The following is a 13,334-nucleotide window of genomic DNA, read 5'->3' as shown; positions in this document are numbered from 1 at the left end:
CAAAGCTGTCAAGCGCTTTTCTTCGATAAGATTGAGCTGATCGAGTTGCGTCTGAACCCATTCTGATTCTTCAAGCTCTGCTTCTGCGAGGACTCACAATGATGGAATTTCTACCTCAATAGGAAGTATAGCCTCCATGCTATAGACAAGAAAGTAAGGAGTTGCGCCAGTTGATGTGCACATCGTAGTACGGTAGCCATGTAATGCAAACGAGAGCATTTCATCTACCTGGGTCGCATCGACACATTAGTGAAACAACATATACGTGTTATCGGTTTATCTAGTTTTGATGCTTTTGCTTTTTTATCGTACTTATAATTTCCTCATAGAATGTCTCACATGAAGAAAAAAATCAATTTACATGCATAAAATAAAATTGTTGATTAAAGTCAACTCTTAATGATCCTATTCAAAGGTATTTGTGAATCGATTCATAAAACCTTTATTTCTTGTTCTGCAAGCGGGAGCATATTCAAGATTATTTTAATTTAATTAATGGATTTTTTTTAACTTACTTTTAGTTTCTGTTTGCAGGAACAAATTCACATAATTATTTGAATAGGTTTCGCAAACATTTTGGTGTTGTTTCTATTTGCAGGAACAAACATTTACTGCATGATCTTTAAAATGATTATCTCACTTCACTATCGAAAGTGTATAAACCTGTGTTCACACACTAAAACAGAGACTCAATATTTGCTGAAAGATGAACTCACTTGATATTTTATTCAAAGAAAACTTTTAAATAGCCTTTACAATTGAAAGATACGTTAGGTTTTTCCACTTACTAGAAGTCTAACTAACAGAACTAGCAGGACCTAAATAATAGGTCTCTTTATTGACTAAGCAGAGAGAGAATAACAGCTATTAATTAAAACTAATTTTACTGAAGAATAGGTCCACCAAGAATAAGTCCATCAATCCCTCCTTTAAGCTGAATTCAGTAAGTAAATCAGCTTACTTCTATTGCAAACATCATTCCCAGCATCTCTCGTAGCTTGATAAATTGTTCTTTCTTTAATGGTTTTGTCATAACATCTGCAATTTGATTTTGAGTATTACAGTATTTCAATTTCACAGTTCCTTCATTCACTAAGTCTCTCAAAAAATGAAACTTCACATCTATGTGTTTACTCTTGCCATGGAACACGGAATGCTTTGACAATTGTATTGTTGAACTGTTATCACAGTATATTATGCTGCCTTCTTCTCCTTTATGCCCAAGTTTTTCGAGTAACCTCGTAAGCCAAATGTATTGACATGCGCAAGAAGCCGCGGCAATATACTCAGCTTCAGTGGTAGATAATGTAACCACAGGCTGCTTCTTTGATGCCCAAGAAACTGCACCTCCTGCAAGAAGAAATACAAAACCAGAAGTACTTTTCCTGTCATTAAGATCTCCTGCAAAGTCGCTGTCCGTGTATGCCACCAATTCTGTGACGCTTTCTGCTTTGTAGAGAATTCCCATTTCAATTGTACCATTGATGTATCTTAATATCCTCTTTGCTGCACACCAATGCTCTTCAGTTGGAGATGACATATATCTGCTAATCAAACTCACTCCAAACATAATGTCTGGTCTTGTTGCTGTCAAGTACATCAAGCTTCCAACAACTTGCTTGAACATGGTTGAGTCGATCTTGGTTCCCTTCTCATCCTTGGAAAGCCTTGTGCCTGGCACAATAGGATTTCCAACTGGTTTGCTATCAGACATACCAAACCTTACCAGCACTTCTCTCGCGTACTTTCTTTGACACATGAATATCCCCTTCGAATTCTGTATAATTTCTATGCCAAGAAAATAGCTCATCTTTCCCAAATCAGACATGTCAAATTCATGCATCATTGACATCTTAAATTCCTCACAAATACTTTTATTATTCCCAGTATAAATCAAATCGTCAACGTAAAGACTGACAATTAGATTTTTACCTCCCTCCTTTTCTTTTGTAAAGAGCGTATGTTCAGAAGCACACCTTTCAAAGCCCTCTCGAACGAAGTAGGATTCTATGCGGCTGTACCATGCTCGCGGAGCCTGTTTCAGTCCGTATAAAGCTTTATTTAACTTATATACTTTTTCTTCTTCTCCCTTCTTCTCAAAGCCAGTAGGTTGTTGTACGTACACCTCTTCCTTAAGTTCTCCTTGGAGGAATGCACTCTTGACATCTAACTGGTATACTTCCCACTTGTTTTGAGCTGCAGCTGCCAGAATAAGTCTTATTGTATCAAGACGAGCAACCGGAGCAAACACCTCTGTGTAGTCAATCCCATACTGTTGCGCATATCCTTTGGCTACCAACCTAGCTTTGTGCTTCTCTACATTACCATGCTCGTTAAGTTTGGTTTTAAAAACCCATTTAACTCCAATAGCTTTGACTCCACTCGGCAAAGTTGTGAGTCTCCACGTGCCATTTTTCTCTATCGAATCAATCTCTTTAGCCATCGCATCTCTCCATTTTTTTTCTTTCACAGCTTCATTGTATGTGACTGGATCTTCTTCTGTTATCATCATCATTGCTTCTTCTTCCTCCTCTGAAAGTCCTTCTCCGGTTGTGTATTCTGACATCCATGCGGGAGCTCTTCGAGATCTTCCTTTAGGCGAGTTTGGTTCGCTTCCACCTGATGAGGTTGTGGAGGAGTTTCCTCCTGCTTGCGAGATTGTGTTACTTGTATTGTTAGAATCAGAGTCTTCTTGTAACTCTAACTCTTTGTTAGCATCTGAATTTTTATCTTCCCAGTCCAGTACCTCTGATTGCACTTCTCTTTTGCTTTGTTCCCACTTCCAGCATGCATTTTCTTCAAATTTTACATCTCTGCTGATTGTGACTTTCTTGGTAATAGGATCAAAGAGTTTGTATGCTTTGGACTCCTTGCTCACGCCAAGAAAAATGTGTGCTTTACTTTTGTCATCCAGCTTTATTCTTTTCTGATCTGGAACATGTACATGAGCAATACATCTAAATATTCGGAAGTGATCCACTCTTGGTTTGCAACCAGTCCATGCTTCTTGTGGAGTCATGTTTGCAAGAGCTGTTGTTGGACATCTATTAAGAATGTGAATCGACCAATTTGCCGCTTCAGCCCAGAATTCCTTCGGCATTTGTTTCTCAGACAGCATGGAGCGTACCATATTCATGATTGTCCGGTTCTTCCGCTCAGCAACACCATTTTGTTGGGGAGTGTATGCTGTCGTTAGTTGTCGATTGATCCCATGAGTGCTGCAAAAGTCTGTAAACTCCTTTGAGTTATACTCGCCTCCTCTATCCGTTCTCAAACACTTGATGCTTGTTCCAGCCTCCTTTTCAGCCCATGTTTTGAATCCTTTGAAAGCCTCCAATGCTTCTGATTTTTTATTCAAAAAATATATCCAAGTTTTATGTGTAAAGTCATCAATAAAACTTAGGATATACCTCTTATTGCTATTGGAAATTGGGTTAATAGGACCACAAATGTCTGAGTGAACAAGCTGCAATTTGTGTGTTGCTCTCCAGAGATTTCTTTTAGGAATGGGATCTCGGTGCTGCTTCCCGACGAGACAATGTGTGCACAGCTTCTGTGGAGTTTTCATAGTAGGCAGCCCTTCAACCATTCCTCGATATGCAAGAGTTCTGAGTCCCTTGTAGTTGAGATGTCCAAACCGTGAATGCCATAGTTGTGATTCATCATCAGCTTCAACTTTCATACATTTGGGTAGAGTTGACACCATCTTTGCCAAGAAATAGAACATTCTATTTCCACTCATATCTGAGTGCATAATTAATCCTCTACTAGGATGAAACACCTTGCAGGAGCCATTCTGAATCAATACAGTGAGCCCTTTTTCTTGTAACTGCCCAATACTTAACAAATTATTCTTTAGTTCAGGAATATAATAAACATTGGTGATTACCTGAACGATGTCATCTACACATAGCCGCACACTTCCTATTCCCATCACTGCAATACGACTGTCATTTCCCAATTTCACTGTTTGCTTGAAACCCTCATTCAAGTCTGTAAACCACTCCTTATTTCCACTCATGTGATTGCTGCATCCAGAATCCAAGAACCATATTGCTTCTCTTGTTGCTTTATCTTCTTCAACGTATGCCATGAGTAACAGCTCATCGTCATGCTCTAATTCAGCAAAGTTGGCCCTTCTTTCCCAATCTGGACATTCGTACTGGAAGTGTCCTTTTTTGTGACACTTGAAGCACTCTATTGCTGCTTTGTAAGCTGGTGATGATCTCCCTCGCCCTCGTCCTCGATATCCTCTAAACGTGCTTCTCCCTCTTCCTCTTCCGCTTCTCTCCTCTTGAGTCACTTTAAGCACCTGCTCTTCTTCATTGATCCTTTTTCGGAACTTTTGTTCATGGACAATGAGTGAACTTTGAAGTTCATCGACTGAGAGGCAGTTTATGTCTTTTGATTCCTCTATCGAGACAACTATGTAATTGAACCTCTCGGTGAGAGTTCGCAGAATTTTCTCCACAATTTGAATGTCTTGCATTGCCTCTCCATTATTGCGCATGTTGTTTGCCACCGTCGTGACTCTGGAGAAATATTCGACAATGGTTTCTCCTTCTTTCATTTCCAGGATTTCAAATTCTCTTCTGAGAGCTTGCAATTGGGCTCTTTGTACCCTCTTACTTCCTTGATATTTCCTTCTCATTGATTCCCAAAGTTGTGCAGACGTTTCTTTCTGCAGGATTGTCTTCAGAATGCTCTTATCTATGGCTGCGAATAGATAATTTTTGACTTTCAGATCTTTTAGTTTCAGATCTGCTCTTGCCTTCTTCTCCGCATCACTCTCCACTGCATTTGCGCCCAACTCGACGTATCCTGGATCAATGAGATGCCACCACTCCTTGGAACGAAGTAAGTTCTCCATCAGCATACTCCAGTGATCGTAATCACCATCAAACTTAGGAATACTCAACAAATTTTGTCCTTCATTTGACATTTTTTCTCACTCTCTGGATCAGGCCTCTTGGTGAGGCTCTGATACCAATTGTATAAACCTGTGTTCACACACTAAAACAGAGACTCAATATTTGCTGAAAGATGAACTCACTTGATATTTTATTCAAAGAAAACTTGGCTTAAATAGCCTTTACAATTGAAAGATACGTTAGGTTTTTCCACTTACTAGAAGTCTAACTAAGAGAACTAGCAGGACCTAAATAATAGGTCTCTTTATTGACTAAGCAGAGAGAGAATAACAACTATTAATTAAAACTAATTTTAGTGAAGAATAGGTCCACCAAGAATAAGTCCATCAGAAAGTACATCCATACAAACATGTGCAAGAAAACACTATACATCACTGTTATTTGAGTATTGCTTATGAAACAATTTGTTAAGACCTAGTAGAATCTAATACTATGCTACTGTAAGTACTGTAAGTGTTTACATTATACAGCTACTGCACTTTTTGTTCAATCTCTTAGTTCCTATTTCCTACCCTTGCTCAACTACTTAAATTCCCCTAAATCCCGTTTCCCAATGCTCTTACCCTTTCTTTAGTTAATTAATGAGTATACAACTTAATTAATTGGAAATCTCTTGAAACGAAAAATATGCAACAAATTATGTGAATTTATTATATTAAAAATATTTTAATAAATAAATATTGAGTTTAAAGGTAGTGCACTGACAGTGTAAACAAACTTTACAGATACATCCAATCAAAATCCTTACACTTGCCATGTCATATTAATTTTTTTTAATTAAAATTATGTTTTAATTGGATGCATAGTTGTGATTGGTTGACAGTGTAAGTTAAAAGAATTATTTAATTTTACTAACGAAAGATTTTCAATTTAATATTGAGATATGTTAATAATGAATCAAACAAAAAAAAAATCTTTTTATCTAAAGATTTAGTTTAGAATTGTTACTTATCATTGAAGGAATCTAAAAAAAAACAAAAACTATAAATGAGAAATAGAGAATTTTTTTTGAGAGGAGTAAAGTAACCATCAATCATGTCTACCACCTATCTATCTAACATAAAAAACCGCCGAAAACGGCTGCGTTTAAGCAGAAACCCTAATTTGACGCCGGAGTTAGAATCAGAGATGGCGGCGGCGGAGGATATCAACAATGATTCACTTCCGAATCTTCCTATCGATATCGTCGCCGAAATCTTCTGTAGGCTACCTGTGAAACTCCTGGTACAGCTCCGATGCATGTGCAAGTCATGGAATTCTCTAATCTCCGATCGCAGTTTCACCAGAAAGCACCTCAGCCTCTCAACTACTCACCGTCTCCATTACGCCAAATACAGAAATAAACAGTATTTGATTCACAATTCTTACCCTCTCGAATCGGTTTTATCCACTAAAGTCAAACAACGTCGCCTTTCTTTCAACAGTATTGCTGGTTCTTGTGACGGCATCCTTTGTCTTTACGATAAACCTAAAGGTTGTGTTGTATTGTGGAATCCTTCTATTAGAAAATTCAAGGAATTGCCCCCTTTTCAAAACTGTGAAATTCTTAAGACGGTTTATATTTATATGACCGTCGGCTTCGGCTATGATCACGTTTCTGATAATTACAAAGCCGTTGTTCTTTACTACTCCGGAACTAACTTTTTTGACACAACTAAAGTAAAAGTTCATACTTTGGGCACCGATTTTTGGAAAACCAGTGAGAGCTTTAGTTTTGGTGCTGTCTTTGGTGAGCAGTCCGGAACACTGGTAAGAGATACAATTAATTGGATGGCCTATACGGAATGGCCTCGCAAAGGTCCGATCTTCATTGTTTCTTTTGATTTGGGAAACGACTCTTATCAGAAGCTTTTGCCCCCTGATCATGCAGAGATCAGTACGAATTACTTGAGATTGTCTGTCTTGCGGGACTGCTTGTGCTTAGTTTCTGGTCATCATATTTGGGTCATGAAGGAATATGGAATTCAAGACTCTTGGACTAAACTGTTCTCCTTTTCATGTATACAAGATCCTACTAAGGATTATAGCTTGTCCAATGCGTTGTATATTTTTGAGGATGGCCAACTGCTGCTGGAAATTCTAGACGATTGGAAAACGAAGTGGATTGTTTATGATCCAAAGAATGATACTTTTAAGGTTACTATGTTTAAAAACATCCTAAAACTCTGTCTTGAAACTTTGATTTCACCCTGTTCTTAATTATTACTAATTCCTGCATTCTAGGTCTAATTGTTAGAGGACTTTTAGTAGACTAGGAGTTCTCTGAATAATAAAAAAAAGTGTTTCTATTTATATTTTGGATTCTAATATTAGCGCATTATATTTTCTTGATCAAATGCCCTGTGCATTTTGCTGATGCAAATGTTTGTATGTCCTTGTTTCTACTTTAATATACTTGAGGTGTCTTTAGCCTCTTTGTTATAACTAACCATTTTTGTACCGTTTGATATGATGCTATGATTTTTTAGGCAGTGAGGATAAATTATGGGAATGAAGTTTTTCTTAAAATCTAAATACTTATAATATGTGTAGCATACATAACTTAAGATGAAAGAACCACACGGTAAACCATATTTAGGAAGTCGATTGCAAGTAGGAACGACACTACATGTAACTTGAGATAAGGTCGATATATGTCGGAAATTTAAATATTAAGCTTGCACGACATAGTTTATTCATATTTTGCCATAAAATTAATAATATTGTAGAGAAGGAAATCAAACTACAAGCCAAAAAAAAATGAAAAAGAGAATTATACCTCTCACCCTTTAACGTGTCCCTAAGACTAATTAAGAACGGGTCGGGTCATGGACAAATTTCGCTTTCTCCATATTCAAATTCGAATCTTAGTTAAATATTTGTTTCCCGTCCCAAATTCAAATGGAAATAAATATTTAAATTCAAAAGTCATCACAAATATATTCATGTCAAGGTGTGGAAGAAGATTATTGGGATTCAAAGGAAGTTTCTCATGAGAGGGGTTAAAAAGGACTCTAAGATTTCTTGGGTTAAGTAGGCAGATGTGTGTATGCCTGCGCACAAAGGTGGTTTGGGAATCCAAGATCTTTGTATGGTTAATCTAACTCTTTTGGCCAATTGGAGATGAACGGTCGTTTTAGATGCTTCAGACATCTAGTGTGATATATTAACAATGAGATATGGAACTCAAGTATTCTCCTCCCCTTTGGGAGTAGGTCTGTTGGCTTGCCAAACTGAGTGCTCACATTTTTCACCTTTTCAAAAATTTGATCACCTGTCAAAAAAGGCGGGGTTGTACGTTGTTCGGCCTTTCCATTGAATGCTTTTCTCCACCCACGATAGTGATGATTAGAATTTAAGAATCTACGATGGCCGAGAAAGACATTCTTCTGACAAAGATCCAATCGTGTCGTATCGGTTTCATCTTCACAAACAGGACACGCTTTTTGACCTTTATTGCTGTACCCGAATAGATTTCCGTATGCTGGAAAATCATTAATTGTTCCAAACAACATCGCCCTCAAGTTGAAACTTTATTTCCTATACCATCGTAAACCTCCACACCGTTCTCCCACAAAAACTTTAAATCTTCGATTAAGGGTGCCAAGTATACGTCTATGTCATTCCCTGGTTGTTTAGGCCCAGAAATTAGCATAGATAACATCATGTACTTACGCTTCATACATAGCCACGGAGGTAGGTTATAAATCATAAGAATCACAGGCCAGGTACTATGCGAGATACTTTGAATACCATGCGGGTTCATACCATCAGTAGACAATTACAAGTGAAGGTTTCTTGCTTCTTTTCCAAATTCAGGATATTCACTATCAACTTTCATCCACTGTGGTGAGTCTGCCGGATGTCGCAACTTTCCATCAATAATTCTTTCATCTGCATGCCAAGTCAAGTGTCTTGAATCGGTTTCACTACGATACATGCGTCTAAATCTCGGAATTATAGGAAAATACCATAAGACTTTGGCCGGAGACAACTTTTTCTTATATCGAGGGGCACCGCATTTAGGACACTTATTCAACGCTGCATACTCGTTTGGAAACAAAACGCAATCGTTTGGACATGCATGTATCTTATCATAGCTCATGCCAATAGAGGACAACATCTTTTTGGCTTCATACGTTCGATTGGGAACAACATTATCCTCTGGTAGCATATCTTTCATAAGGGCTAATAACTCTGTGAAACTTTTATCCGACCATCCATTGTCCGCCTTTAAGTTGTACAACTTTAACACTGCAGACAATCTTGTGAATTTTGAACAACCATCATACAACGGTTTCTCTGCATCGCTTACCAACCTCTCGGACATTTTGGGACAATCCTCAAGATCTTCTTCAAGCGCTTCTGCAATCTCTTCGACTCGATCATAATCGTATGTGTCTGTGCAATCGTCGTTTGAAGCAGACTTCGTATTACACCTCGACTCAACATTCCCGTTACTTTTCTCACCATGAAAACTCCAAACTGTATAACTTCTATCAATTCCAAACCGTAGTAAATGTGATGCCAACTGATTCCCGTCAACCTTATCCCCATAACAGCAACCCATGCAAGGTCACGCCATTCGAATCGGGTCTTTGGAGTGCGCAACCGCAAACTTAACGAATTCCCATACCCATTTCTCGTACTCTTTCGACAATCGGTTTGAATTCATCCATGTTTTATCCATGTCTTAATTAAGCTAAACAAATGCTTTTGCTTCTTGGTTTCTCTATCAGGTACTAAGGAATTTTTTCAAGATAAGAAATAGCTATCATCATTATGTCTTGATCAGAATACCTAATGAGATCCTATAAAGTGTGAATAATAGAAATAAATCTTGTCAAACCACTCAAGTCTAGAAATAGAATGTTATGCAACTATAGTACAAAAATATACTACTGTGAATAAGCAACACTTAAGTTAATGTCTCATTTCATTACTTCTTGTCTAGCAAGACGTCATTAGCTAGAAATGTAACATACTTAAACACTATTATGGCTGACTTGGCCATCCTTGATTATAACTGGAAGGTTATATTATGTCATATTGCTATTAGTTATAGCTTTCATATTGGTTAAGTTGGTAGTTAGCTAAAGATAGGAAGTTACAGTTGTCTCGATTGTTTGAGTCTCTAAAAGAAGACAGTACCTTATTTCAGCCTACACCAGATTTCTTAAAGAAGACATTACCTTATTTCAAGGTAATATAAGCCCACAAACCAAAAAACTGATTGAGAGACACTAAATTGAAATTAAATATAACCATAAACAATAAACTATAAGCAGAAAACAACAAACTATAAGCAAGAAGAAATGGCTAGTAACCTGAGTTGGACTTGATGTGGGAGACAGGTAGGTTTGAATCGGCGTTGTACAAGTAGAAACCAGAGGCTTCAAAGTAACTGTAAAATTAAACACACACGATGCAGTTAAATACACCACTACTAACACAATATCAAAAAAAACCCCAATCTAGAACTCAATTATTTAAAATGATATAAAATCAATTATCAATTAGCTAGTAACTACAAACACCCGAATTTACAAAACCGAAATGCTCAAATATGTTCTAGACTCAATTAGCTAGAACTCAATTTTTGAAAAATGCAGTAAGTAGTTCATTTGTTCTAGACTTTTCGAATTTACAAAACCGAAATGCTCAAATATTTGGTTCTAGAAAAGTATGCTTAAAATGATTTTATCACGTGTTATATTGAACATATTAAAGTTAGTTTCTATACTGCAAAATATCTAGATGCTTTGGCTAGAGTTTTTCTTTCAAAATATTATAACCTCCTCCTTAAACTTGAGACCGGTACACAATTGGAACTTAGCAAATTCAAAAAATTCACACTGTTTCATAAACCTTTTATTGCAAATAAAATTCTGAATATGCCTCGGTATGAGACAGCAATTTTGATCCTCACAGACTGTAAAATCTATCAAAACATATCCCACAGACCCTAATATACAAACAAAGCAAAACTTACAAGGCTTTGACTATTTCAACTATTTCAATATTTCAATATTAGAAACTTGTAATACATTTAGTTTTATATTCTAATTTTATACGTTATTTTTTTATTTCAGGTGATTCCGACATCATTAAGTCAATTCCTGAGCATTGAGTAATTTTGTCTATGCAATTTTTGTTTCATTGTGTTGAACAGAGCAAACAAAGCAAAACTCAGCAAAACAATGTATCAAAACATATCCCACAGACCCTAATATACAAACAAAGCAAAACAGGGTTTGAAACCTCACTCTCATCCTTGCTACCTCACTTTCATCTTCAACCTCACATCAGAATTAGGGTTTCAAATAACAACAAAATAGTGAAAGATGATAGAAGATTTACCTCCAAACGAATTCAAAGTTGTTGTTGCTGAGAGGAGATGTTGAGAACGAACGGCGCCGGCTGTGAACGAAGAAGAAAACGAACGGAGACGGCGAACAGAAGGCAAGAAGAACGATGAAGAACGAACGACGACGGCCCTGTGGAGGTTGGCGGCGGCGGCGTCTTGTGAAGAACAGTGACGGCGTCTTTGTGAAGAAAAACAGTGCAGCGAAAAGAAGAAACGATGAAGAATAATGAAAGACAAAACGCGTTTGTTTTAATTTGTTTTAAAAAATTTAATTTTAAAATGAGCTACACCAGCGCTTTTCAAAAGAGCTTTCATAGGTACCCTATACCGGCGCTTTTTCCCTAAAAGCGCTTTCGTACCCTATACCTATACCAGCGCTTTTATAAAGAGCTTTCTTAATGTGCCCTATACCAGCGCTTTTAGAAAGCGCTCTCGTACCCACCCTTTACCAGCGCTTTTTAGAAAGCGCTCTCGTACCCCCCTTTACCAGCGCTTTTTTCCCTTGTTTTTTAGTTTTGTTTTTTGCGCAACCTATAGCAACGTTTTTCCCAAAAGCGCTTTCGTAGATGCGCTGCTAAAAGACAAATTTGTTGTAGTGCTTTAAGGCTTTTTGTTTGTGAGTTTGGAGGGGAGAGAAGGGGAAGACTTTGAAAAATAGAAAGAATTTGGTTAAAAGAATAGAAATATTTTGAATATGAAGGTTTTGGAGAAGCATTCTCATACAAACTTCGAAACACAAGCATGGTATGGTTCTATTTTTTATTAGTTTATGAATATAGTAAAATATATACACTTTCTTCTTACCAGTACCATGAATCGTTTGTGTTTGTTTGTATTTGAGCCTTAAACAATTAAGGATACTTCTATTTTGCAAAATGTTAACCTTGTTGATAAATTAATGAAAAGGTAATGAGAATTAGTTACTTATTTAAACATATTCTACAACTCTGTAGCTATTATAAGTCATTAAATATTGATTGATTTTAAATTTAACAAAAGTGTGCACAATTTTTAATCCATGCTTATGTCGCATCAATTTTTTTCAGGTAACTCTGATTTCTGCATTCTGCGAGAATTGTATAACCATATTCTGGATGCTTTCCGACCTGGCCCTGAACCTAGAATCATTACTCCGTATAAACTTTCAGAAAATTTGCAAATTCTTTCAAAACATTTCAAACTGTGGCGTCAACAAGAAGCGCATGAGTATCTGCTTCCTCTCTTTGAGAAACTTAATGCCTGTGATGCTAATATAGTTAAGCAAATCTTTGTAGGTTTTTTTCTGATCAGGGTAAATATTTTTGATAATTTAATGTTCTTTTTTGATTTTTTTATATTTATTTTGGTGCCTTAATATAATGTTTTTTTTAATACAGAGTCATTATTTTATAATAGAATTTTTAATTTATTTTAAATTTAATTTTCTATTTAATTCGGATCATGGGATGGTGGTAATAATGAATGGTTGAGATTATTCTTGTCTTTCTTGTTTTCACATTTTCTTAACAGTAAAACAATAATGATAATAAAGGAGCTTATAGTTTATTAAGAAAAATTATATATGAGAATAATATTCTTTTAATTAGATAAAAAAATGTTCAACTTTTTAAAATATCATATGAAGTAAATGGAAGATCAATTTTTTCTATTTTTTAGATGAAAGGACAAATTATAAAGCTTTTATAAAAATTTTAATTATCCAAAAAAGAAGAATAGACCCTACATAGTAAGCTCGACTAGCTACTTTAGGAACAAACACACAAAAATAAAAGTATGAAAGAAATAATAACTAGCATAAGAAAATCAAAGAAAAATTCGATAAAGTACTTAATGGAACTCCAAAATCATTAGTATATAATTTATATAAGAGGAAAATCATTAGTATTTGTTGAAGAATGAATGTCATGGCCGTCACAAACACACATAAATAATTTTTCAAAAATAAATAAATGAAACAAACATGAAAGATATTGTTGGCTCATGAGAATGAGGGTGCATTAGTTGCTAAAAATATCATTAAAAATGCATGTTTGAACACATCCAAACTAAATAAAAGG

General features: G+C 36.1%; 1 protein-coding gene across 1 annotated transcript; it reads left to right on the top strand.

Annotated features, from left to right (window-relative positions):
* The first annotated feature begins 5,966 nt into the window (after window positions 1-5,966).
* LOC131659937 (F-box/kelch-repeat protein At3g23880-like) lies at window positions 5,967-7,130 on the top strand. The gene has a single exon (XM_058929047.1). The coding sequence runs from the start codon at window positions 5,967-5,969 to the stop codon at window positions 7,128-7,130; it is 1,164 nt and encodes a 387-aa protein (XP_058785030.1).
* The last annotated feature ends 6,204 nt before the right edge of the window (window positions 7,131-13,334 follow it).

Source organism: Vicia villosa, linkage group LG3, assembly GCF_029867415.1.
Source record: "Vicia villosa cultivar HV-30 ecotype Madison, WI linkage group LG3, Vvil1.0, whole genome shotgun sequence".
Classification (NCBI taxonomy): domain Eukaryota; kingdom Viridiplantae; phylum Streptophyta; class Magnoliopsida; order Fabales; family Fabaceae; genus Vicia; species Vicia villosa.
This window is presented reverse-complemented; position numbering and strand designations above follow the sequence as displayed.

Bases quoted from the DNA above. Each gene is read 5' to 3' on its own strand.
- LOC131659937 (XM_058929047.1), top strand. From the start codon at position 5,967: ATGTCTACCACCTATCTATCTAACATAAAAAACCGCCGAAAACGGCTG.